This window comes from Hibiscus syriacus, unplaced genomic scaffold, assembly GCF_006381635.1.
Source record: "Hibiscus syriacus cultivar Baekdansim isolate YM2019G1 unplaced genomic scaffold, ASM638163v2 tig00116997_pilon, whole genome shotgun sequence".
In the NCBI taxonomy this organism is placed as follows: domain Eukaryota; kingdom Viridiplantae; phylum Streptophyta; class Magnoliopsida; order Malvales; family Malvaceae; genus Hibiscus; species Hibiscus syriacus.
Window position 1 is genome coordinate 575,264 of NW_024063513.1, and position 27,380 is coordinate 602,643.

A 27,380-nucleotide genomic window follows, 5' to 3' on the forward strand; every position below is an offset into this window, starting at 1 on the left:
AAATTCAGATAGAATATAAAATGATACAATTGAATAATTTATTTTAAAGGTTAAATTGATGCAAAAATCATAAATTTGATACGAGTAACCCTTACGCCTTCACAAGATTCAACCAGAATTAATCAACTAATAAACTTAATACGAATGATAACTGCAGTTATGATGGAAGGATTGTCTCAAAGAGAGTGAAAATCAACAGCTAGTATTTCCCTTTTTCTCTTCGACCATGTTACGTTCATCTCTCTATTTCCTCTTGCTAATTAGAGTTTAAGACAAATGAAACAGTCCCAACAATTTGAAGGAAAAAGAAATGGACGTTAAACAGCATGAAGTTGGGAGAAAAAAAGGGGTTTTCTTAGCCTGTTCCAACAATCAAGTGCTCACGAATATTTTTATAAACCCCCAATGCTCCAATGGAGTGATAGATTTTGATACCCACCTTTAAAAAATTCATTAAATCACCATCATATCATCATTCATGGTTTCGTTTAAACCTAAACAGAAAGCAGGTGGAATAAAAAAAGGAGCGCTGGTTACAACAGAAAGAAAAACTGTACAACCAATGGTAAAGATAAGTGGCTGGATTACACCACCACCTTCTTCTTCACCTACTTATACACAACATAAGCGTTCATTACTAACCTGCAAAATAACACCTTGAAAACCCAGAATCTCTCGGCACAAGAAGCATTTACCATTTTCCAAAAAACGAAGCATTTACCAGTCAAATAAAGCAAAAGCACTTGAGAATAAAGTTTCAAAACTTAACATGAAACATATTATTACTAAGAGGGTTAACTTTAAAACGACGGGACGACTCCAAATCCATACGAGTTACAACCGACTTCGACTTCGGCGTCCGTACGCTTCGCGAACTTCCTTTGATCCTAGGCCGCATCTCTGCGTACGCCTTTCTGGAGGCGTAACGGATCGTCTTCTCGAATCTTCTGTTTTTCTCTTTTCTCTGTACCTTAGTACCTCGCTTCTCTGTCCGCCGGTGATAGCTGCACCACCGTCTGATGTGTTGACTCAGTCCCTTTGCTGCACGGATTTGATATGTCTATCGTCGTGCTTCCATCTGGGACCACCCCAACATCCAACGACGATGCTGATACCTGCAAGTCGATAGCAGAAAACAAAATTATAATTCTATTTCAAAAAAGATCACGAGATTTTCAAAGCACTTTTCCTTACACTGTGGCTGATAAAGTTTGGGTGTAGCCATAAGCGAAGGGTTTGGATCCAGTAAAGTCCACGTCGAAGCAGCGATCGTTGACCGACGGAGTTTGAACTCTCTTGTTTTGGACAGGGACCACTCCGTCGGATCCAGTGCTTGTCTGCTCTTGGGGCTCCAATTTCGAATCCCCATGCCCGTAATCCATATCCAGATACGGATCCATCTCCGGGAACACGTACTGCCCCGTGTTCACTTCCGCGCAGTCCACTACCTTATGGTTAGGGTTGGGAAGCAGCCACGAGGCCGCCTCGGCTTCCTCCTGCTGACGTCATCATCTCCGTCACCTTCTGAGAAGTAACGCTCGTCCAAAGTTAACGACCCCGTTGGGCTTGACGCAGTCGTAGACGGGAGTTACGGGGACGCGCTCGTGTCGGCGGGCGAGAGGGTTGGCGGAGTGGATGTCACGGTCGCAAGTGACGCAGAGAGCTGCGGCATCGGCCTTGCAGGTGACGTGTGCCGGTTCTTGCTCGCATACTTCACACACCCAAACTCGTGCGTGACGCGAGGCGAGCTTGTTGGCCGCGTGGATCTTGCAGTCACAGTTGGAGCAGAAAACGCCGAGTCAGCCCGGCAGAAAAAGTCGCCGACGCTGAATTGCAGGAATCACACAACTTGGACGCCATTTCAACAATTCACTTGGTTCACAGTTCCCCCTCTCTTTTTTTTCCACCCCTCTTCTCTTGCTTCCGTGGATGCGTTGAATCTAGGGAGGCTACGAAGTGTAGCTCTCTTAAAAGTAATTTTGATGGTCTGAATAAACGGGGTTTACTCTATAATAATAATAATGATAACTGCGTTTTGTTGAGAACGTAAATTCAAGTATACGTACTATGCTAGAAGTCATGTTTTCAGAACCGGATCGTTAACGAATCGGTCATGTTATCGATTTATTGGTTCAACTGATTAATCGTTTTAATCGGTTGAACCGGTCCGACCGTCGAAGACGACGACGTCATATTATTTAAAAATTAAATAAAAATACAAAAATATTAATAAAATAATTTTTATATCACAAGTATATTCAAAGCAAGTCATAAAATATATAAATTAAAACTATAAAATCAATTAAAACAAAATGATTCAAATTAACTACAACATAATATTTAAGGTAAATCATATTAAATAATAAATATAATTTATAACTATAATTAAAAATAAATTTATGGCTATAAAATCATAACAAAATGATATTGTTTGGTTTTTTAAAAAAAAACAATCTCACAGGCTAAGAAAATAGAAAATATCCCAAAGTCTAAAGAGTAAAAATGATAACAAAACAATCTCACATTGCTAAGAAACATAGAAGAGCATCACAACTAACTTCTATAAATAATATAGGTAATTTGGCATTCAAAATCATGGAGCCTTTTGATGAGCATTGAGTGAACTATTCTTTCACTTCAATCAAGCTCGAATTTTAGGTTTCAATTGAGCTTCTAATTTTTTTTTAGTTTAAGCCTTTTTGAGTTCAAATTTCAATATTATATTTCTAGTTCGAGTTGAACTTGATAATTTTTAACTTGTGAGTTTGAGTGGAGTTGAGCTTACTTTTAAAGTTTTCAAGTTCGAGTCGAGCTCAACAATACTCGAGTTCGACTTGGCTCTTTTAATAAACGACGTTTGGTTTAATTTTTTTTAAAAAAAAACAAAATTTTTGATTTTTTCCGGTTTTCAGCCGGTCCGGTTCGAACGGTTCAACGGTTCTGACCGGTTCACTAGTAGCGGTTCAACCGGTTTAGATTGAACCAGACTAGGCAACGGTTCCCGGTTGAACCGATTGAATCGGTCGGTCCGGTCCGGTTTTCAAAACAGAACTAGCAGTTGTAAAGGCACGAAAATACGAAGGGTTGCATCAAAGTCATATACTAATATAATGGGTCAGACAAAAAGACTTCTCTGAGCGTACGTTAACGGGCTTAACGGTTGAGATTTCCGTCCGTCGTGTCTTCGGTGGAGTGGTTCTGGTTGTAGCTGCCATCTATTGCCAATATCTTTCTCAAATCGTTGTTCTTTGCTTGATGGATTGGAGAAAATTTTTCGGGAGTTCCACAGGCCAAAACCTAAAGTACTACCCCCGATTATCAAAAACAGAACTCCCACAATTTCCCCTCCTTCTGAGATCCTTGAAACGGACACATCGAAATGGAAGCTCTCTCTTGTGGGACAATTCTTAGGGCCGCCTCCAAACTTCCTAACCATGAAGCGAATTGCCGAAACCCAATGGAAGAAGGCTTTTCAAGGTGCTCGATTATAGGTTAGTCTAGCTGGACAGAACCTTTACATTTTTTCTTTTACTTCAGAAGCAGTTAGGGGCTGGGTCATCGAAAATGGCCCATGGCATGTTCTAAACAAGCCACTTATACTTAGGAAATGGGAAGCCAATTTGAAACGCTTGAATTTTGATTTATCTAAAATTCCGATTTGGATACATTTCTTCAATGTTCCTTTAGAACTATTCAATCAAGAGGGACTAAGTTATATTACTAGTGGAATTAGAGTTCCAATGTCAATGGATACTATTACTACTGCAAAAACCAGATAGAGTATGCTAAGATTTGTGTTGAAATTAGTGTTAATACTGAAATCCCCAAACACATTGAAGTTGTTCTGCAAGATGGCCATTCAACTTCGATTTTCGTTGAGATTCCTTGGATGCCTTCTAGCTGTAGGAAGTGTAAGGTATTCGGTCATACTGATAAAGGGTGTTTGATGCAATTTATTCCTAACCTTACCACAACCAAATCTGAAAGAAAAAGGATGAATCTTGTTCAACTGCTACTGCTGAAGAACTGAAACATGCAGAATTCTACCAGTACTGGTCCAAATCTAATAAACGTTTCACAAGTGAAAGAAGCAATTATAAAACCAAGCTGTACTGAAATCAGAAAGAATGCAAAACCAACTTCAATTTTCAGTGCTGTTGAGACCGAGTCTATTACTGATCTATCTCATAAAGATGTTACACAGGGAAAAGGATTTGTTACTGATTATACTGTTGACAATGATACTTCTAAAAACCCTGTTGATGTTAACCAGCAAAGTTCTTCAGACACTACTGCAATCAATGAAGAATGTATCCATTACTGTCACTTGTCCCTAAACGGAAAGATGCATACCTATAAAAGACAAGCTATTTTTACCGGATCAAAGAACAGGTTCGAGGCTCTCAATTCAGTGGATGATATTTCTACTCCCATCGAGGGTCAGTAGAAGAAACCAAGAAATGCTTCATTGGGAGTAACAGAAATAGTTAAAGAACTCAAACATAAAAAGAAACAAGTTGGAAAATCTAAAAGTTCTTTGGTTGGGGAGAAGGATCCTCTTTGGAGATTTTTCCCAAATGATTATCTGTTTCTGGAACACTAGAGGATTTAACAATCCTCTAAAGCAAAATAAAGTGCTTCAAAGGGCATCACAGAATAAAGTTGATATCTTATGCTTGCTAGAAACTAAAGTCAAACTTGAAAAATCCAAGGACATCATCGATACTAAACTTGATAGCTGGAATGTCATTTCCAATTATGAGTATGCTGCTAACAGGAGGATTTAGGTGTTGTGGAAGAAATATTTGGACATCGCTACTCTTTTCATAGCTGATCAAATTATTACTGTTAAAGGAAAATTTCTTGGAAATCCGTTTGTGATTTCTGCAGTTTATGGAAATAATGAAGGCATCAATAGAAGACATATTTGGCACCAAATGAATGATTTGGACAGTAAGAGAGGTAATCTTCCCTGGATCCTCGTGGAGATTTAATATTACCTGCGCCCGAATGAAAGCTCCGATTATGAGTTCCTTTGCCCTGTATCGACTTCTAATATGAAAGAATTTCAAGACATAACCCATGATCTTGATCTCCACGACCATCCTTTTATTGGCCCTCTTTTTACATGGAGCAACAAACAATCAGGATCTTACCTTGCAAGGAAACTTTACAGGGTTCTTATTAATCCTATTTGGGCTCTCACATTCCACAACTCTTATGTTGAATTCCTTGTCCCTGGAGTTTCAGATCATTGTATGGCTTTAACTTGGCTCTCAAAAGAAACCCAAACTAATTGTCCAAAACCCTTTAAATTCTTTAATTTTTGGACGCTACATCCTAGCTTTTTGGAAATGGTTGAGCAGTCTTGGCAAACTCCTTTCCATGGGAACCCCATGATGATTATGTTTCTTAAACTTAAGAATATCATGTCAAGCCTTAAGAATCTTAACAAGTCTTGCTATAGTGACATATCTTCTGGGTTATCCAAAATAGGCTCGAACTTGAATATCAGCAAATACTCTCTTAAAATGAGATGACTATTTTGGAAAATAGTAGCAATTCAAATGAATTATTTATTCTCGAAGAAGCTGAATTATTTTTATGAAGCAAAAGCCAAACATCAATGGATCAAGAATGGAGACAAATGCACAGAATTTTTTCATTCTGACGTAGCAGTCAAGAACAAAAAGGAGACTATTCGATTGCTTGTTGATGACCACGGGAATAGGCTTGATTCCTTCGATACAATGGCTACTGAAGTGATTCAATTCTTCACCAATCTTATTGGGACGACCGATCCTAGGGTCAAAGACATTGACCATAACCTCTTGAAATAAATCCTTAATTATTCCCTGCCACAAGAACCTGTCTCAATGCTTGTTAAAGATGTCACTACCGAAGAGATCAAGAAAGCTATTTGGTCAAGACAATGACAAAGCGCCTGGACCAGATGGATACACTCCACTTTTCTTCAAACATTCCTGGTCCATTGTTGGAAATGAAGTTGTTGCTGCTATTAACTTATTTTTCCAGCATTCTAATATGCTTTTAGCTTTTAATGCAACCTCAATTGCTTTGATTCCCAAAATTCCCAATCCTTGCAAAGTCAAAGACTTCATACCAATTTCATGTTGTTCATTCATCTACAAGGTGATTACAAAGATTTTAGTTAAAAGAATGACAAGTTTCATGCCAGGAATGGTCTCTCTCAATCAATCGACTTTTATTAAGGGCAGGAGCATCGTAGACAACACACTCATTGCTCAATAAGTGGTTAAGGGGTATGGAAGGAAAAACATATCTCCAAGATGTACAATGAAAATTGACCTTCAAAAAGCATTTGACACCCTTCATTGGAACTTCATTATTTCTGTATTGAAAGCACTTGACTTTCCCCAAAGATTCATTGGCTGGATTCAAGCTTGCTTCACCGAAGCTCGATTTTCAATTTCTTTTAATGGGAGCTTAATAGGGTTCTTTAAGAGAGTTAGGGGCATAAGGCAAGGTGACCCTCTTTCACCTTTCCTATTTGTTTTATCTCTGAATGTGCTATCAAGATTTCTTAATTTAGCAGCTGCTCGAGGACTTTATAATTATCATCCTAAATGCAAGCAACTTGGTCTCACTCATTTATCCTTTGCCGACTATTTACTAATCTTTTGTAAAGGAAATGCCAAGTCTGTTGCAGGTGTTGTCTCGGTGCTTGAAAAATTCTATGAGATTTCAAGACTGAATTTGAACGCTGCAAAATGCGTTTTCTTTACTGCTGGTACTGATAACCGAACTGTTGAGAAGATTAAGTAGTTTACTAGCTTCAGCATTGGTTGCTTGTCAGTTTGCTACCTTGGTATTCTTCTAATTACCAGAAAGTTTTCCATTAAAGATTGTGATCAGCTGATCGATACTATTAAATCCAAACTTAATATGTGGTCTGGAAAAATTCTGAGCTTTGTTGGTCGTCTGGAGCTAATTTGAGCAGTCCTATTTAGCGTTTCCAATTATTGGTGTAGGCAACTCTTGCTCCCTGAAGCTGTTATCAATAAAATTGACCAACTATGCTCCCGATTCTTCTGGAAATGAAGTGACAAGACTGCTACAGGTGCGCGAGTTAGTTTGAAAAGATTTGTCAACTTAAATCCGAGGGGGTCTAGGATTGAAAAACTTGAAACTTTGGAACAAAGCTTGCAAAATCAAACTTATCAAGACATCCTAGCAGGAGGGATCGTTATGGGTTGCCTGGTCAAAAGTAACGTATTAAAGGAGAAAGATTTTGGCATATTGAAGAAACCCCAATTTCAACTGGAACTTCAATAGGATTTTAAAGCTTCGGTCCGAAGCTTCTCTGCTCACGAATCATACTATCACCATCAAACATATTTGGAAATTAGATTGAATGGAGACAAAGTAAAATTGCATCCTTTGATTTGGTACCCTTATCATATTCCGAAACATAGTATTATAACATGGATAGCTATTCTTGATCGACTCCCGACCCGGGATTGACTTTTGCGGATGGATTACCACTTGGAGAATTGTGCTTTGCAACGGAATAATGGAAACTCAGTCCCTATTCGTTGATTGTCCATTGGCTGCTAATTTATATGACTCAATATTGCTTCATAATGAGTTAAAGAAATCATTTTCAACATGAGAAGACATGATCACATGGGCAAGCAATAACTGGAAAGGCAAATCTCTTCTCTCAACAATTTTAAAGATTGCTTGGTGTGCCAAAATCTATGTACTATGGGAGGAACGTAATAGACAATTTTCCGAGGATGTACAAGGACTGTGACGACCTTTTTGCTTGTATCAAAGTTTGTTTCTACCAAACTGAGGGTGGTTAATATTAATATGTCTGATAGTATCAATATCTTTCTATGTAATTCTTGGGGTAATGATTAATCGATCTTTTGTCTTGTAAGTATGATGTACATATATTTTTGTGATCGTTATTTTTGTAGCAGTTCTGATTCGTCGGGTAATAAAATTGAATTATCCAAAAAATACGAAGGGTTTAAATATTTTATGAAGAAAATATAGTAATAAATATTATTTCAGCATATTATATAATAATAATAATATAATATAGAATTTTCAATTTTTTTGATAGAATATTAGGGTCTGTTATTTCACGTAAAATGTTTTCTGGAAAATATTTTCAGTGTTTGATTGGAGGAAAAATGGTTGGTCGTAAAACATTTTCCTGGTCAACATAATTTCCTTTATGTTTTCTAGAAATGACTTACCGTCCGAACTTTTCACTTCAAAAATAAATACTCATTTTAATATCATTTTAATCAAAATATTAATTATTAAAATATTTATAAATATTTATTAATATTATAATAATATATTATATTTTTATATTATAATAAATAATCAATTATTATAATAATATAAGATTATATTTTATTTTAATAATATAATAAATATTAAAAATGTATATTATTTATTAATTTATAGAATAATATTATTAAATTGTTAATATTATTATACATTTAATATGAATATAATAATCTAATAATATTTAATAAATATATTAAATAAACTAATTAATATTTTTTAAATATTTATTAGTTTACTAAATAATTAATATATTTTATAATATTTTTATTTCAATAAAATATACCAATATTAATATTTTTATTAATAAAATTATAAAAAAAATATTATAATAATAAATAAATTATTTAATCTTTTAAAAATAATAATATAAGTTTTATGATAAATAATATTATTTATTGTATTTAATATTTGTAATAAATAATTTTTAAAAAAATTATCAACTAGCGGAAAAATGATTTAAACAACATCTTCCAAACATCGTAAAACATTTTCCAGAAAATATTTTTTTAGAAAATAATTTATTTTACGAAAAATATTTTCGGAAAACGTTTTCAGTGAAACAAGCAATTCGTCGTCATATAATCAAATATATATTGTTTGATATTTGGTATTTGTTTACTTATGACAATTTCTTACATCTTTCAAGGTATAAAAGATAAAATTTTAAAGATTTAAGGACTATTTTTCTCTTTAAAAAATTTAATTTATTATTTTCGATTTTATGTATTTTTACATTAATTTACTTTTAGAAATCGTTTAATTACATCATTATGAACTCTGAACATTAACTTAAAATTCTAAATCTTAAACTCGAATATTAAACTTGAACTCTAAATTCTAACTTAAAACCTCAAATAATAATAAATATTTTAAATATTAATACAATATTTTAAGAATACAACATCATGCCTATTGAGAATCTATCACTTGAATGTAAGATTTCATGTTAGAGGATGAATTTATACAAATTTTTAAAATTAAAAAATATATAATTTTAAAGAGGATAAACAAAATTTAATAAAAATATAAAATTTTGAAAATTTTAAGGATTGCCCTAGATCCTACTTGGCTAGTGGTAAAATATTGCATATTTATCTATTTTTTTAAGTTAAGTGATTATATAAGTAATATCTGTTGTAAATATATTCTTAATCATTTGATAATAACAATCATCTTATTACAGTCATGGTGCACGAACATATGACTTCTACGAATAACGACAATTCCTTTAATCACTAAGATAAATTGATTTGTGATTTTCTAGTCATTTGGAAGAGTTAAAAATCACCTTTATAAATAAACAATGATATTATCTTCTATTATTATACAAATATAATTTTGTAATAATATTAGACAATAATACAAGTCTATTTTGAAATACAATACATATAAACATAAAAAGTATATATTATTTAAAATAATTACTATGAAACAAGTACTAGTTTGGAAATTTTAGTAAAGGAAAATGGAGTTGGAGTCAAGTTGGCTACGTTAAGTTGTGACGACGCGTGTTCGAGGAGTCTATCTAGTGGGCCAGGGAAATCCAGGAGTCACCAATAAAAAAGTAACACGTGGGAGAGAGGCTTAGCCGAAAGAGGGAGGATCGTAATTGGGTTGGAAATTAGTGGGAGGGGAGGAGAGTTGTCATTTTCAATTGGAAAGGAGGGGCCCATGCCCATTGGAGAGTTGTAGTTGTAGAGAAGAGAGCTTTTGCGGTGGATTCTACCGTCCTTTGGTATATGTTAAGGAAATATCTTAGTTTTATTATATTATTTAATAAAATAGATAAAAATTTATTTAAATTATTATTTTTATTTAAAATATTAATATTTTTTTAATAATTTTGATAAAGTATTCAATAATAATAATGATAGAAATATTAATGTTCTCAGTAATTTTTTATCAGTTTATTAAAAAATAATAACAAATCGTTAGCGCATTTATTTCGTATATTAAGGATGTCGCATATGAGACTTCTATGCTTTTGACGGGTTATGGTTCGTAAAAGTAAATAATGGGTTTAAAATTAGAGGTGGGTATGAGACCGATGTCGATGGGTTTTTTTTAAAAAAATATATAGGGTTTGATCGGTTTTTTTATGTTATGTCCAGGTAAGGTTGAGTTTGGGTTTAAGGTGAAAATATTCAACTTACTTCGAAAAAAATATAATTTTACCTTATATATTGAGGGATAATTAAATAACACCTTTCATATATTATTTTCAATTAAATCTCTATTTTTATGAATAAAAATATTTTTTAATAAACATATTTTTCGAATTAGGTCAGATTTGATTCGAATTTATCTTAAAAGTCGGGTCGAATTCAGGCGGGTGGAGGATGTAAATTTTCGGGTTGGGTTGATCGAAACTCGACCAAAACCGACATGTGTCCATCCCTAGTTTAAATCTTTTAAAGGACGTGTACTACTTTATAAATTAAAAAATAGTTCAAATATTTATTTTTGTAAAATTGAGCCTATATAAAAAATTTAGTTTGAAGATTTTTAGTTTTTTTTTTCTATTTTTGTTTATTTTTGTAATTAATTGTTAACCCAAAAGCTATAAAAATAAGGTAAATAAATTTTAATTCTTTATGTTTAGAATTTTTTTTATTAAATTAGCATCTAAAAAAGTAAAAATAGATATTAAAAACTGTATTATTCCATAATTATTGTTACATATGTTTAACAATTAAAGTCAAACTTAATAAAAAAGACATAAATATATGAGATTCATTTTTTTCCTCTTAAAATAGCTATCACAGCAACAATTAATCATAAAATTAGAAGTTAGATAAACAAGATTTTTAAATTAAAAATAAAATAGGGACTTAATATTACAATAAATAAAACAAGGATGAATTTTAAAATTTGAAATAGTGCAGGACCCGAGTAACATTTAACGTGATACTATGAACGTAAATGCGATTCGAAGTTGGGGGTTCACCGGTCACCGACCCATCCACCTTCCATCCATCATCATTTAGTCTCATTTTTTTCATCTTTTTTGTCTGCTCTCCAAATCCGTGTAATCGCGTCTACTAAAAGTCTTTTTCATTGTTTGAAAACATGTAAATTTAATTTTAACATTGAAATATCAAATTAAAATATATAGAAATTTATAACAACTCTTTTAATTATGATTATAAAATTAAATATTTTTGTCAGAATAATCGAATCTAATCAATTAATAATATTACTGAAACCAACATGTAATACTTGGGAAATTTGAACAGATTAAAGTAATTTAATATTTGTATCTCAGTTGGTCTGATAGAATGTCACTGTTTGATGATGATAGGATATGAAATTCTTGTGAGTTTCCCGTTCCGACGGGCCATGGCCTTGCACTTGTATTTTAGTTGTTCAAATCCAAGGTAGCTGTCATTCGTTATACATATCATACCGTAATGATTTAGACAAAAAACTCATGTCCTAATGATTTTTTCGTAATGATGTCTAACGATAATCTTAAACTTCAAACAGATTATTATTTCGCATTTCAGTAATAAACCTCACGACCAGAACAGTCCAGTCCAATGAATGACCCAATTAAAAGAATGCCGGATATGGAAGCCCATGACGAAACCAATATTAAAGGCTTCACTTGAGTTGAGGTACGATTGAAGGGGGAAATGAATTCAGATATCTAATTGAATAAAAACAAATTATAAGTACCAAATTAAACTAAGAAGTGGAGATACGATTTTAAGCCAAAAGCCAGTCGATGTGCCTAATTGCACAACCTTTCAAGAACAACACCTTCTATTTCCCGAACTCCGAACCGAGTTTTAAACACCATCTATTATCAATTCATATTGTACGATCTCAAGATAAGAAAATGAAGGTCACATGCCATTACTTAACCACCTCCAGATTCGAGCGTATTACTTAACCTGCATACATCTTATCATATCATATGAAACCTCAATAAAACATCAGCAATAAGCATACCAGAAAAGGTCACAAGTGCTGCTGTGCCTATACATGACATCATGAGGAAGTTTGTTCTTATGTCTCATTATATTTAATCCTGTGAATGATATGCGTTCGACGCCTAATTTGATTAAACATCTATGACAGTTATTGTTACGTTGCTTTCAAATTTCCCCGAGTTTCCCTAGTTTTTTTCTTTCCTGTGAAATGTTTGGCTTAACAGAACCTTACTTACTGGTCCATGCCTCGAAAAGTCCTTCACCATTTACTGCACAAGTTTTAAATATTGCCCACTGACGACTTTTTAATTTGTGCAACTCCAAAGCATCGGTCACAGCAGCAGCATCAAGTGCACAGGTAGATCCTGTTCGTTAAAACAGAGTGTTTACAATCTGAAAGATCAAGATTTTGAAAACCTTGCGCTATCCACAGTGATAAACATTGTAATGACAAACGTTTCCAGCTTTGAGTGGTAGAGCATGGGGCAATTATATATAGTGTCACCTGCTTGTTTGAAAAAATTAAACTATTGCACCTTTAAGCTCATCCTCCTGCTCAACAGTACAACGATAGCGTCAGCATCTACCATATGGCAGTAAAGGAGTTAAGGAGTGAGGGAGATATGACTAGCCAGTCTAGCCCAAGAATACCTCTAAAATGGCATGAAATTTCTAGCCACAAGAATACCTCTAAAATGGCATGAAATTCTTCTTTGGCTATTCTTATTCTGTCAGTGTCAATTGAATCAACAACATAATTATTGCTTGTGTATTTGGGAATAGCATCTCCAATATGGCCTGCAGCACATATAAAGGAAAAGTGGTAGACGAGCATTGAGGGTGTTGAAGTCAATCGGTGAGTTCATTGCAAAACAAAGAGCAAATTTTCCAATAAAATCACTAAATGATCCACAACGAAAGGAACTGGAAATGAAAGATCCAAAAAAGCAGAAAACAGAACATCCACACAAGGAAAAGAGAAAAGATGAATCTTCTTTTCATAGCTTCATTGTTTCAGGTAAGCAGCACAAAAAACCACAATTACCCGCATTTCATAATAAAGTAAAAAAAAAGTAAAGTAATCTTAAGGCTACTTAACTAATCACTAGAAAAAACTTATCTAAACAAAATGTATCGGATGTCTTTTCAAGAAAACAAAGCTTGAAAGCAGTTACGTGAAGCTTCTGGCCACCTATTATATCAGAAAGTACATTTATCAACCGACAATTGGTTAAACTGAAACGCAAATAGTTGGAAAGACTTGGAGAAATTACATAAAAATAGGCACATAAGAAAGGTGATAAATGAATGTTAGAACTTTTTAAAGCTGAAAAAGCGATAAGAGAAACAGAGCTACAGTCGAAACTCAACACTGAAATACTTGTAAATTCATCAAGCTAGAAACATGAAGCCACAAAACTTTCTTCTGCAATAATCTTATATTATTCAAAATGTAACTAAATTTCCCAAAGGCTTTGTAGCAAATGGCAATGCAAGCAGGCTGTGCAGGCCAACCATATAACTACGGGATCAAAATGAAATTCATGGTTCAATTGTAAGTAATAAATAAACCAAATTTCAAAGTTTGAATAAATCAAATTGAACTTCCAGTTAAGACAGCTTGACTGAAGCTTGCATACCAATTAGTACAGCTACTAATATACTACAAAAAATTATCAGTTCCAGATCATGCTTCTAATTATTAACGTTAACTACCTAAATCCCATACTTGAAACTTGATGTTGTTGTATTGACAGTTTCTGCATTAAACCCAATCGCTGCCAGAAAAAAAAAAACCGATTAAAACCCAAAATAAGAACAACAAGGAATTGAAAGAGAGGAGGCAAAGGCAAACCCACTTGGAATTGTAGAGACTACTTCACCCATCTGAAGCCGATCTGTCGGAAGATACCAAAATAATACAAATTACACCAATAAACAGCAACCCACTATCACCAAATAAAAGGGAAAACAAATCAAAAAGCGATATGTATTTTAGAACAGATCGAAATGTTACAGAGAATGGTAGTTTTGCCGGCATTGTCAAGGCCGAGTACGAGGATCGAGCTTCTCTGTTCCCGAAAAGAGAGGAGAACATCCGAGTAAGGCAATCCCATTTCCCCCCAATTGATTCCTTTAGCATTACTGCCTCTAATCACCACTATTAGTGTGCAGTGAGTAGCTGTTCCCTATATTTGTTTTGGTCATCAACTTGGTATCAGATGTAATTTTGTACCTATTTCCTAATACAATTTTTCTGTTTCAGTTATGTATCTCATTCAAATTGATTCAAGTTAATTCAAATAAATTATTTATTGTCAATATTAATTAGAATTAAAAAATAAATTTCAAATCGTTTTAAATCAATAAATTAAATTAATGTATAATTAGATCAAAAGTAAATTTGAGTATCAAATAAATTTTAAAAAAATCATGTACCAATTATGTATATAAGATTGAATTTAAAAATCAATTTTTAAAGATACATGACATCAATTGATTGATTAAAATATCATATTAATAAAAAATTAATTTTATTAAAATTTTAAATTTAAACAATTTTACGGGGCTAAATATAAAAAAAAAATTAAAACTAACTAAAAATTTTAGATTATTTTTTATTAATTTAAAGTAAATACAAAGTAATATTATTAGCGATGGAACCCATCTCATAAAATACTTTAGACTAAATTTAAAAGATAAAATATGAATTAACTCATAAAAGAATTCAGTACCAGGCCTTCAAATGCGTCGACCGACAAAATGAACCTAACTACACGAAAACATGAATGCCTCAGCTATTGTGCCCATCTAAGGGCCGAATAGGAGAAATAATAGTGGTACACCCCGAGCCCAAGGGTCTATTATGGACAACCGAGCTATGGTAGATCCATTCAATTTTATTAATCACTCCTCTCTTTTAGGGTAATTCAAAATTAATTAATGTTTATTAAATTGTCGTTGTAATTCATAACGAATTAGATGATATCATTTATTAAATATTTGAATTTTTTTATTTATCTTTAATAAATTTGTAAATTATCGCTTGTATGCAGGGATGGACTTAGGCAGGAGTAGGAGTGGGTGGTCGTTCCCTTAAAAAATATAAAATTATTATATATTTTAAGTTTTTTCTATGTATTTTCTATTGAAAATTTATTTTTACATCCTAGAATTTTATTCGAAAAATTTTATAAGTTCAAGTTCATTCTCTCAAAACAAAATCTTATATTCGTCCCTACTCGTGTGCATTGATGATGTACCAATATAAATTCAATTCAAGAAGATTTCATTATTCAACGATGTTTTAATCATTTGAAGAAAAAATTAAAAAAAGAGAATGAATTAAAAATCATACTTAAGAAAGAATAATCTTCCATTTCAGACAACCCTAATCTAGTGTCTATATCTGGAGTCCAACAACGTCCATGACAAATTATCGAAGTCGGTGACGTTCTCATCATTTATGAAGCTCGCGTCTCTCTGTTCCAAGTAACAGCTAGATTCCGCGAGACTTGAACATCGCACATTGCACTAATCGGGCGCATACTGAAATATCCCAACTTTGGAAATTGCGAAATACTAAAATATTGAGTTAATTTGAACGACACAAATGGTGGAGTCGAGTCACCGCGCAGTCGGGACACGGGCAGGGCACCATCCCCAGCCGCTTAATTACTTGTCCCCGCACTTGTCTCCTGCTTGCTACAGAAAACTGCTTGCAATGCAACTGCATACTTTGTGAATCAACGTCCCTCTGCCTCTTCGTCTTTCAATTTTCTTTTAACAACACTAAAACTATAACTCTGGAGGAATATGTGCTTTTGATTTCGATATATTTGTCTTTCCTTGATTCCTCTATTTATAATTCATAAAAAAAGGATCATTATTCCCATCATATTTTTATATCATATCTCACTTCTTTTTTCCTCTTGTTTCTCAGCCGATTTGTGCTTGGCAAATACACCACCAGGGACTTTGAGTAGTTGAAGTTGCTTTGTTTTATGGAATTTGAATGTGATTTGAGAAGAGAACTCGATTTTTCTCATCAAAATTTACATTTTCCGACTATCAAAATCGATCAAAACAAAAAGTGGAAGAAGAAAGAAGGGAAAAAATCAAAAACAGTGAAAAACCTCTCACTATCTCCAAAGAGAAACAAAACAAAAAAGAAAAAAGAAGAGAAACTGAGAGGTAAGAGCTAAGCTCACTGGTTTAATTTTGGTCTGGGGTTGGTTGGCTGGCATGGTTCTCGTGGTTTTCCGAGTTCTCTGTTATAGTTGACAATCGTTCTTCATCGTCCCTGCCCATCTCTTCTTTCACTTTCTCACCATTAGCAGGTTTCTCTGGTCCTTCATTTTCCTCGGGTTTACCATATTTATCACCGAACGTGGAAACTTTAGTGCATACAGGAGTAGCCAAGAACGTGGGATTCTCGTCGCCAGCCATTATAACCAGAATCTTCTCCTCATAAACCTTCACCGGCTTGGTTGATTCACTCTCATTTCCACCGCTTTCGACATCCCTTTCGGCGTGACCTCCTTCAGCGTGGTTGTCCAAGCGACCGGAAAGTCGCCAGTAGGAGCAAGCTAAGATCAAGAGAGCAAACGTAATGAGACCCAGCATGGCTGCTAGGCCTCCGAAGAGGTATGGCACGGGTGAGTGCCATGGAGAGCGAGGTTGCGCCTTTTCCGGCGGTGACAATGAAGGCATAGTTGCTGCTTCTGCTGTGTTACCGCTGCTAATAGGCCTCATCTTTAATGTTTCTTTATAGACTTCGATTTGTTGTCAATGGAGAAGGTAGTCGTTTGGTTAAGTAGAGGAGAAGAAGATGAAGAGTGTGAACCTGCAAAGCTGAGAAGGCGACGACTGCTATTTATAAGTGGGGAAACTGAGGGAAATCAAAAATTAAATTAAATTAAATTAAATTAAATTAATTTCTTTATAAAAATAAATCTGCTTTTGATTAGGTTTGGGTCACGGGCTTGGCCCCGTTTATATGTTGTTTTTCACCCACTCTAATAACGATGGTAGGGACCAGGGTGCGCTGTGATGTTGGCTCCGCTGCATCCGGGTAGAGACCCTAATGGACCATGGTGCGTTTGTGGTCGGGCCCGAAGGCTAAGGAGAATTGGATCCACAGTGCTGGTGTGGGTCCCGACGAGCCACCAATGGCGGCTATGTGTCATGGGAGTATAAGCATATTAGGCATTGGCATTTTCCATGGATAAATTTGTATTGGCCATTACGATTTTAAAAACAGTACACTAAGCTGAAAGAAGTTCCTTATAACTAACCTGATTTTAAAGTTGGTAGATGCTGATTCTATTATTTCATTTCAAATCTTTAAAGGTGCCCATTTTCGACTTTTAAACGACAAAAAAAAATCTAATAATTTAATAAAAATAATAATACAACAATTCATCGTTGATTGAATTTACGAAAATATTTATTTTATATATAAATTTAATCAGGTTGTTTAATTTAAATGGAGATGACATATGTTGACACGGCACTTGTATGTATCGTTTTATGATTTATTGAAATTATAAAAAAAACTATATAACTAATGTATATATTCTATTTTGAAAAATGCAAATCTCAATTTCTTCATACTAAACCCCACCAAAATTCACTATTGAAGGTAGATTAACGTTAATCCAAAAGGCATTGATGCTTCATGTGCAACTCAACATGAGTTGACGTAAATAAGATCAAAGTGACGAATCTCATGCTCCTGTTGTTATTATGGAATCAAAAATTAATCGATTTGGACATAATCCGATGATGTTGTTGTTACTTGACATAGAATGGGAAATTGATTCATTGTGCTTGATTGTGAAACAATATTCTTTAACCCCAATATATAATTTTAGTGTGGATCCCTAGCAGCATATTGACTTGTTTGCTGATGACGCTAACCATAATACTCGGGAAGATTGTGATCTGTAAATTGACCTTCCTTTTATCATGCCAAATTGTCAAACTACATCACAAAAAAAATGTTTAGATTACAAAGGTTTAATTAAAAGGAATATTAAATGCAAAACTCTATGTTTAATTAATTAAATACTGATTGAATAAAGATATTATCATTTGAATATATATTATTATAATAATCATCGTAGAATTTAAACAAATGATGATTAATTAAACATCATGTCATCATCGAAAGGCATAGTGTTATAACGTCAGTGCGGTGTCTTGACAATCTATTATTTTTTGCGTTTATAGAGAAAATTGATCGTAGTGGTATTCACTTTGAATACTTAACATTTTTTTTATTAAACTAAGTTGTTATAAAGTAGTATATCTTTTAAATATTCTCAATCATTTAATAATGACCATTGTATCATTCTGCAGCTGTTGATATTCGAACTCGTTACCTCTAGAAACAATAATTATTTCTTTAACCATTGAGATAAGTTGATTCGTGTTTGAAAACTTAATATGATTGGAGAGGAGTGTTGAATTAATCCACTGTGCCAGTTATTACAAGAGGGACGGAGGCACTCGGATCTTTCGTCTATAATTGGGGGGGTCCATACAATATTTTAGGGGCATTAAATCCAAATTGCTGAGATCAACCACAATCCACAATCATTTAATCAAATAATAAAAGGATAAACGATGAGAGCAATAGCTTTGTGGGGAAAGTGGGTGGCAATATTAGGATGCCATGAATGTATTGTGGCTTTCCATTCATTTCGTGATTAACAGCTTTGTCATTTAATCTCATCGTGTCTTCATCTCCATGGTCATCATTTAATCTCATCGTGTCTTCATCTCCATGGTCATCATTTAATCTTATCGTGTCTTCATCTCCATGGTCAAACTCAATTATAGGACTCCAAATGCTAAGTTTCTTGATGGGCAAAAAAGGGTCAGGTGTTTTCTTAAAATTGAAAATTATATATTCACCACACGATATGTCAATGCCAAAGTATGCGTTGGCATGCATGGTTTTAAAAAAAGGTCAATGACATGTGAACAGTTGAGTGCAAAGACCATATTTCCCTTCAAAAGTCAAACAACATTTGGTATGATCAAATGAGGTTTCGGCAAGGGGAAAGTTTGAAACCGAATTATTGAGTCCAACCTACGCATCACCAGGAAGAATAATGAGTCGGCCTGGACATTAAATGAACGAAATTTAGTTGGGTGACTCACAGGAAATAGGTTCACCCGTGAAATCTAGTTGGACCAACTCATCATTCTGAGAGTGATTTTGCATTGACTAGCATTTATTGACATCACAGCCACCACTGAGTTATTCACATTTTACAGGTAAGATATTTGATCAGTCAGCTATATTGCCTTTCAGCTTCAGCTTCAACTACGGTGGTAGTGGTAAATAATTGACAAATTGATGGGGTCGTTGTCCTGATGAAAGTTCCCCAACAACATAAATTATGGTAATGAGCGTCCCCTTCAAATTCCTAGTTGTCATATCCGTACATTAGTTATATTGATCAAGTCTTCCCAATTTTTCCTTTCCTTGCCCTTAGCAAGGCTACGGTGGAACCTGGAAACTATTCTTGCACGCAATAAATATAATACAATTATATTATAAAAATCAAATACAGGAAGCATCCCCATTTATTCATTTCCAGGCCATTATTTGGCAGTATTAAGTCTTTTCCTCTCTCTTCATCATTTGGCATCATTGAACTTTGATTGAAGTATGGATAATAAAACCAATGAACAAATTACTATAATACTGACATCATAAAATGTAAAATATAACTAAATTAAATAGATAGTAGCCTAAATAGATAATTTTACTTTTTTTATTGTAATTTTTTAATCGTTATTTCTTTTTTAATTTTTTTCACTAAATAGATAATATCCTAAATGTTTTGATCAAATTAAATAAAATTCAAATCATAATTAATAGAAATAAAAAAATTCCTATATTTATATTAAACCCTAAGATGTCAACTATAATTTTTTCTGATAAATCTAAAATATATATAAAATAATATCTATTAAAAAAACTCTAAATCGCTATGTCAACCACAACTTGATTTATTGAATATATATAAACCAGCATATGAGAACATAAAAACCAATTCAATAAATTAATGCTCAAAATGAATTTTGTTTGGGAATTATGATTTGAAGTTCAACGTCAATCAAAATCATATAAAAATGTATATTTTTTCTTCTTAATTGTCTTTTATTGGGACATCATTCATCTCTTTTCTTTTTAAATCTTTTTTTAATGATGACGATGTTAATTTTAATATTAATTGTTAAATGTCAACTATCAGTATTTTTTATTGTCATTTATTTTTTTATATCACATCTTTATTTTATTTTTTAATTTTCAATAAGTGTTCTTGTATGACACATTTTCATTTGTCATTATAGTGTTTTTTCTTTTACTTTCTCGTTTGATTGTTGTTTTTATTTATCCTTTTAAGGGTTGATTTAATATCTTCATGACTGATCAAGATGTCACTTATTTGTTATATTGTTGATTTTCTCTGCTTTAGACCTCGAATTGGATTTGGATACTTATTATGTATTTGTGGATATATTTTCACGTCGCTCGAGTTTGATTTGTGATTTGTCAATGGTCTTTCAGTAGTTTGATCTCCTTTTGTGATTCGTTTACCCATTGGATCAGATCTGCTAGGCTCTATCTTTATTTGAGTTTATTGGTTAGATTTTAATATTTTATTGTATAAGTCCCATGTGATTTTAAATTACTAGTTTTGTTTCAATAATTATAGGGAATTATATTAATCGTGTGTTTAATTTACGATTATGCTTATAAATATTTATTGTGATTTAAGATATTTTTTATTTTGAATCAAATTAGTGGTTTCTATAAAAAAAATTAATGCTCAAAATTATACATATTGGAGTTAGTGGGGGGTCTGATCAGAATTAAGTTCCCCCAAATTAAGCAAATGTAAATCTAGTTATGGTAAAATGCCATATTAAACTTGGCATGATAACACTAGATAGAAGGATCTATTAAGCAAAAAATAGGGAACTGATCAGGTGGAAGATGAGTCACGATGGGACCCAAGAAATAGTAGAGGATAAAGAGGATGTTGGAGATGTTGGCGTTAGGGATTAAAAAAAAATCTGATCTATTGAATTTTTGTCTAGATTTGATTTAATAGATTGACCATTTTAATTATTTTTTCAATTTTTTTGAAGTTAGGGTTGATTTTAACAATAATTTATTTTTGATTCATTATAAAATATTAACAAAGTATTATTATTATACATAAAATATTTAATATATTTACTAAAATATTAATTTTTTATTTTAGCATTCGTACTTTTAGTTACGAATATATATGCTTTTCAAGATGAAAATGTGTTCACTCTAAAATCTAATTTTTTTGTTAGTTGTTATTTTCACTTATGATGTTCATTTTAAAATTTTGTTTGAAATCAGTTGAAGTCAAATTAATTTAAAAGCACATTAAATCGAGTTAGAAAACAAAATCCAACTCATTTTCTGCCCTAACACAGTCCCTAATTGAAATACAATCACAACAGCATAAAACAAGTTAAATAAATAAATAAAGTTAGTTCACCTTAATTTAATAAAAAAATTGTTATAGAATCAGTAAAGTTAATTAGGAAAACTTGTTGTAGTTTAGTTCTTTGTACAATGTTATAAATCAACAAATATAAGATATATGTATTCATTCTTTTTATTATAAATTAGATATTACAAACAAAAGTGCATTATTCAATTTCTTTTAATTGTGATTATCTATTTTTTTATAAGGTGCACTCATAGATGGATCGAAGGAACTGATGGGATAATTGTATCTCTCAAAATTTAAAATTATTGTATATTTTAGATTTTTTATATATTTTTGATTAAAAAAATATTTTTTCCCTATAATTTAAAAAATGCATCTCCTAAAATCATAGAAGTTTATCCTTTAACATACAATTTTACTTCTATTGTTGAGTGTACTATGAAATAGTTGAAGACCCCACGAAGGTAGAGTAGTTCCATCCAACACCACCACCATGGAACACTTTATGCTTTGTCTGCCACCCTATCCGCCTGGCAGGTTTAATTGCTCTAGGGCTTTGGCGCATTTCACTTGCCCTCACCTAATTTCCCTTGTTGGATGGAAATGAATTCATAGCTAATCATCCAATAAATATTCCGTACAGCGACTGACCGACAAGGAGCCAGCCACCGCACTTGAACCTATGGGTCCCTTCATTAATCGTGAGCGACTGTTCCTCAATTATTTTCCTTACCTTTCTTCTGAATATATATATATGTCCTTTACATCTGTAATTAATTACCAAATAAGTGCCTTTTATATTTTTTTTCTCATCCAGGTGCCTAACGTTATAAACGTTAGTACTTTAGGAGTTCGGACCGTTAACGACATTGGTTTTCTCGTTAAGTGACACATGTCACAACCTGATAATTTTAAAAAATTTATATAAAATTAAAAAAATAAAATTATATATATATTTTAAGAAGAACACAAATTTTGAAATAACCCTTAAACTTTAAAAACTTTCATTTCAACCCCTAAATCCACGCCAACCGTAGCCCTTTGCTGTCGAAAAAGCTCCACCCGACCTCACCTCCTCCCCCCGGAGACCAAAACTGTAATACCCCAAATTTCGGTTAGTGACTAAAATGTAGTTTTTAAAAGTTTGGTGGCTAAAGTATAAATATTATAAAAGTTTAGGGACCAAAAATGTTAATTTTGAAAAATTATATATTTTAGCCCTTAAATGAACCATTTGTCTTAAAATAAGAATTTTCGTGGAAATTATATTTTTTGTACGATATTTGTATTAAAAGCTATAAAGCGATAAAGTTCGATATAGAAATCGGATAATCAGATCGAATCAAAATTTCAAGAAATTTTGAAGTATGTTAGATAAAGGTTGGAAATGTTATTTTCATATTTTAAATCAATGAAATTTAGTATGGATCAATGGAATCGAAGTTAATTTTTTAGATTTGGCCGAACAATGGAAATTTAGTGGACTAAAATGCAATTTTTGAAAATTGCAAGGCCAAAGTAGAAATTCAAAGTCAAATTGGTTCATCTTTGACTAAGTAATATTTTAATGGAATATATTGCAATGGCATATTGTAATTATCAAGTTTCATGAATGGTATTTTTGGAATTTCTCTTTAAATGAATTTAAAATTCATTTATATTAGATTAAATCAAGTGTTTTAATCCACAAATTACTAGAAAAATAAAGAAAATTTTCAGCCATTTCAAGTTTTCGTGAGCTCCGTCACCACCACAGTGAGATTTTAAAGCTATACACTGATTTTGAATTAAACTATTAGATAGATAATTAATCTACATGAAATTCTCTATCATTTGGTATAAATATTACATGGTGAACATACCTATTTTATGAGATTAAAAAATGAGGGTTTATGTAGGGTTTATGGATTTTGAAGAATTGATGAAGGATTTTTACGTTATTGAAGTTGTAGAATAATTCTAAGGCATGTGTGTTGATTAAAATAATGAGTAGAGCCGTATAGTGTTTCGGCAATGTCTAGGGTTTTATGAAATTTGTTGATTTTGGTTTAATTTGATGTTGTGATGGTTAGAATAGCATGAATTTGATGTAAGAAAGTTGAATTCATGCTTGAAATTGGATGGAAATCAAGCTCAAATGCACTATGTAGGTTCGAGCACAGGGGGGAAATTAGGGGGGAAATATTGAAAAATTTCCTATAGTCTAGAATTGATATCGAAAGTGTTCTATGTGCTCTGGAGATCAATTTGGAATTGTGGACATTATTGCATAATGTGTATTGAGGTTTTCAATTCTGAATTTAAGTTAGTTAATGATCAAGGGTCAAAGTACAAATTTGGTAACTATGGTGATGGAAATCAAATAGTCTCAATAGTTGGGACTTAATTGTGAATTTTTAAAAGTGATGGTATTATTTTGTTAAAAAAATTACAATGCTGGAAAATTTGTTAGCATGCTGATTTTTAGAGTTTAAATATTAGTTTGGGATCAAATTGCAAGTTGTTCAAATAGATGGTTGAATTCGAAAAGTCTAAGAAAATAGAGGATGAAATTGCAAGCTTTTAAATGTTAAGGTATTGAATTTAGTATATCAAGGTGCTGGAAATTTTAGTAAATTATGTGAAAATGCTCATAATGGTGAAGGGCCATTATGAATTAAATTGAAAAGTAGATATGAATTCTAAAAATAATTCATAAATTGTGACTCGATTGTGAATTGGCAAAAGGTGAAGGATGGACGATGAAAATAAATGTTTATGGAATCGAATTAGCATTTTTAAGAAGTTTGAAATTTTAATGGAGAATATGATCTAGTTCTTTACCGATTTAAGTATCAAATTTATATTTATCGAATTTTATATTTAAGCTTAGATTATGTTAGTTCAATACTGATATATAGTTTGAATATTTTATGTTATTATATGACATTGTCAGATCACGATAAATCTAGTGATCCTAGTAACTCTAAAGGGAAGGGAAAAAATGCGGGATTGAGAAGACTATCATGGAAAATGTTCGATAGCGAGGCAAATGTGAGTGCATATTTAATTTGTTTTTATGTTATTGAACGAACATTGGCTTGTGATGAACCAATGACAGAGGTACTATGGTAAGAAGTGATTCCTAAATATTATAAAATTTGTGATTCATGTATAAATATTCATTTTAAGTTAATAGAATTATGGAATAAGCTAAATATGTTAATTAAGGAAAGCTGCATAGAAATTATGATTTGAAGTTTAGAAAATCACTATAAATTATACATAAGTGATTAGAGGATGATCTCTATGCCGTTGGATTCGTATATCAGTCAAGTTTTGTTCAAAACAAACATATACTATTTTCGAGAAGTATATAAAATTATACGAAATTTTAATCGAGGATTGGTCTGAAAACAGGACAACAAATTCTGCTCAAAATAGTTTCTGTAAGTCAACTTTGAAAATTTGGTATAAATTGTATAAATTGAACTAGAAGAAGTGTCTTATATGGTTAGATTCTTACTCAAGTTTTTCTATTGGTATAAACATAATAATTTTTAAATATGTAGATTAATACATAATAATACTTCTTTGAATGTAGTGCAAACTGTCCGAGTATGGAATTTTGATAAATGTTGTAGTAAAGCTTAGTGAATTTATAAGTAAAGTGTCAAAGTGAGTGCAATTAGTTTATTTAATTAATATGATTTAGGACAACTTGTAATAAGTAAACGCCGTATTATTTTAACGTATGTTTTCTAATTTAAAATGTGAATTATTTCCATAATATTTATTTAAAAGTTTTACCATGGTTTAGGGTATGAAATGCTCAATGTATGATTTTATCATGATAAGTTGAAATGCTCTCATTTGAAAATGTTGATTATTAAATGAATATGTTATTATACTAAAACCCATTGTATGTTGTATTGAGAGTCGTAGGTACACATTGCATGGCAAGAAGTAGAGTCAATTTCAAGTTAAGACAAGTAGGTACATCCGTGTTCATTACGTATTGCACCGTTGGCACATATGTTATGATTTGCACTTGGAATGCATCTTATGATGATTATTACGATTGGCACAATGAAGTGCCTAGTGCGCACCTTATGTTCAACTCACGTACCTTGTATTCTCTTATATATATATTGAGCTATAAAAGTAAATATGAAAATTATGACAAGTATATGAAAGAAAAGAATATCAAAATGAAATGAACGTTCTGAAATATGTACGAATGAAAAGAATATGAATTGTTTATGATATTTGATGTTGAGTTACATGTTTTTTGATAAAATCACAAGATAATGATTTTCAGGTTTTCAAGAGGAAATCAACTTTAATAGCTCGATTTGAAAGTTTAAATGTTTTTATTTAAACTACAGTTTTATGTTATAATACTTTATAAAATTTATGTTTTATATCACATTAGCTATGTTACCGCCTCACTAAGTTTTACTTAGCACGTGTTAATTTTTATGCGTAGGTTTAGATAGGAAAGGAACGTGAAGTGAGGAGCCTCTTGAGCATCTTTTCAGTAAATCATACCTAATATCAGTATTAATAAGACATATTATCTCTGACTTTTTAGTGGCATGAATATCGTATTAGTCAATTTGTTTTTATCAGTTTTATTTTAAATGGCCTGTAATAGTAACTAGGACCATTTTATTTAGCTAGCTTAGTTATATCCGAGTTTATGTTTAACATATATTAAAATTATTTTTAAATTAAGCAATATTTAGGCAGTTTTAAATAGTTTGTGAAACAACACTAAATTGCCTAATTGTTGCCTAAAACTGGATAGTTTTTGAATGATTAAATATTATTTTATGATTTTACATTATTAATGAAATAGTTTAAAGTTGAAAAATGAAGGTTTTTGAAAAGAAACAAAATTTTAAGCATTTATGATCAATGAATGTCTGTAATGTTGCTGTAACATCTTTAACTCGTATCTTGAGACATATACGTGTTATGGGTGTTACAAAAACCCCTATGAAATTGTGACAGGTTGACGACCGATCGACTACAAATCAACGTTTTAAATCCTGCAAACCTTGGGATCAAAATCACGATCTCACGCGCTTTCGATGGTGAATCAGCAACAACTACGACGACATATAACTAAGATGATGACAATGAGTACGTCGGCGACTGATTAAAGTTAAGATTTGGATTTTGGGTTGTTTTATAATATAAGAAAATTTGTTTTTTTTTAAATATAATAATATTTTTAATATTTTAAAAAAATAAATTTAAAATTATCAGATTGTGACACATGTCACTTAACGAGAAAAACTAACACTGTTAATGGCCCGGGCACCTAAATGCTAACGTTTGTAAAATTAGACACTGGGATAGGTAAAAAAATGTAGACACTTATTTGACAGAAAATATATAGTTTGGGCATTAAGCCTTAATTATATTATTTACATTAAAAAAATTCTCTTCCTTTCTACTTGTCTTGCACTATTTTCATGCTTTGTTTTTTTACTTGTAATTGCTTAATCAATTATTATTCGTTTCTGTTCATCCTAAGCCACTTGAGCATGAAAAATGCCCATTATATTTTTATATTATTCTTGATTGAGTG

At 32.1% G+C, this 27,380-nt stretch overlaps 1 protein-coding gene, 1 long non-coding RNA gene and 1 pseudogene across 2 annotated transcripts; all 3 read right to left on the reverse strand.

The window, feature by feature from the left end:
- Positions 1 to 675: 675 nt before the first annotated feature.
- On the reverse strand, positions 676 to 1,982 carry LOC120193967 (annotated as a pseudogene).
- Positions 1,983 to 12,119: 10,137 nt separating this feature from the next.
- Positions 12,120 to 14,380, reverse strand: LOC120194033. Its single transcript, XR_005522928.1, has 7 exons — positions 14,305 to 14,380; positions 14,147 to 14,185; positions 14,004 to 14,065; positions 12,976 to 13,085; positions 12,793 to 12,839; positions 12,524 to 12,652; positions 12,120 to 12,248 (listed from the first exon to the last, which is right to left on the reverse strand). It is a non-coding gene; the product is annotated as an uncharacterized LOC120194033 (long non-coding RNA).
- A 2,022-nt stretch (positions 14,381 to 16,402) lies between these two features.
- Positions 16,403 to 17,144, reverse strand: LOC120193890 (protein GLUTAMINE DUMPER 5-like). The gene has a single exon (XM_039196313.1). It carries the CDS (start codon positions 17,040 to 17,042, stop codon positions 16,503 to 16,505), a length of 540 nt encoding a protein of 179 aa, XP_039052244.1. The 5' UTR covers positions 17,043 to 17,144; the 3' UTR covers positions 16,403 to 16,502.
- Positions 17,145 to 27,380: the final 10,236 nt, after the last annotated feature.

Excerpts from the sequence above, each read along its gene's own strand:
- LOC120193890 (XM_039196313.1), bottom strand. The coding sequence starts at position 17,042 with ATGAGGCCTATTAGCAGCGGTAACACAGCAGAAGCAGCAACTATGCCT.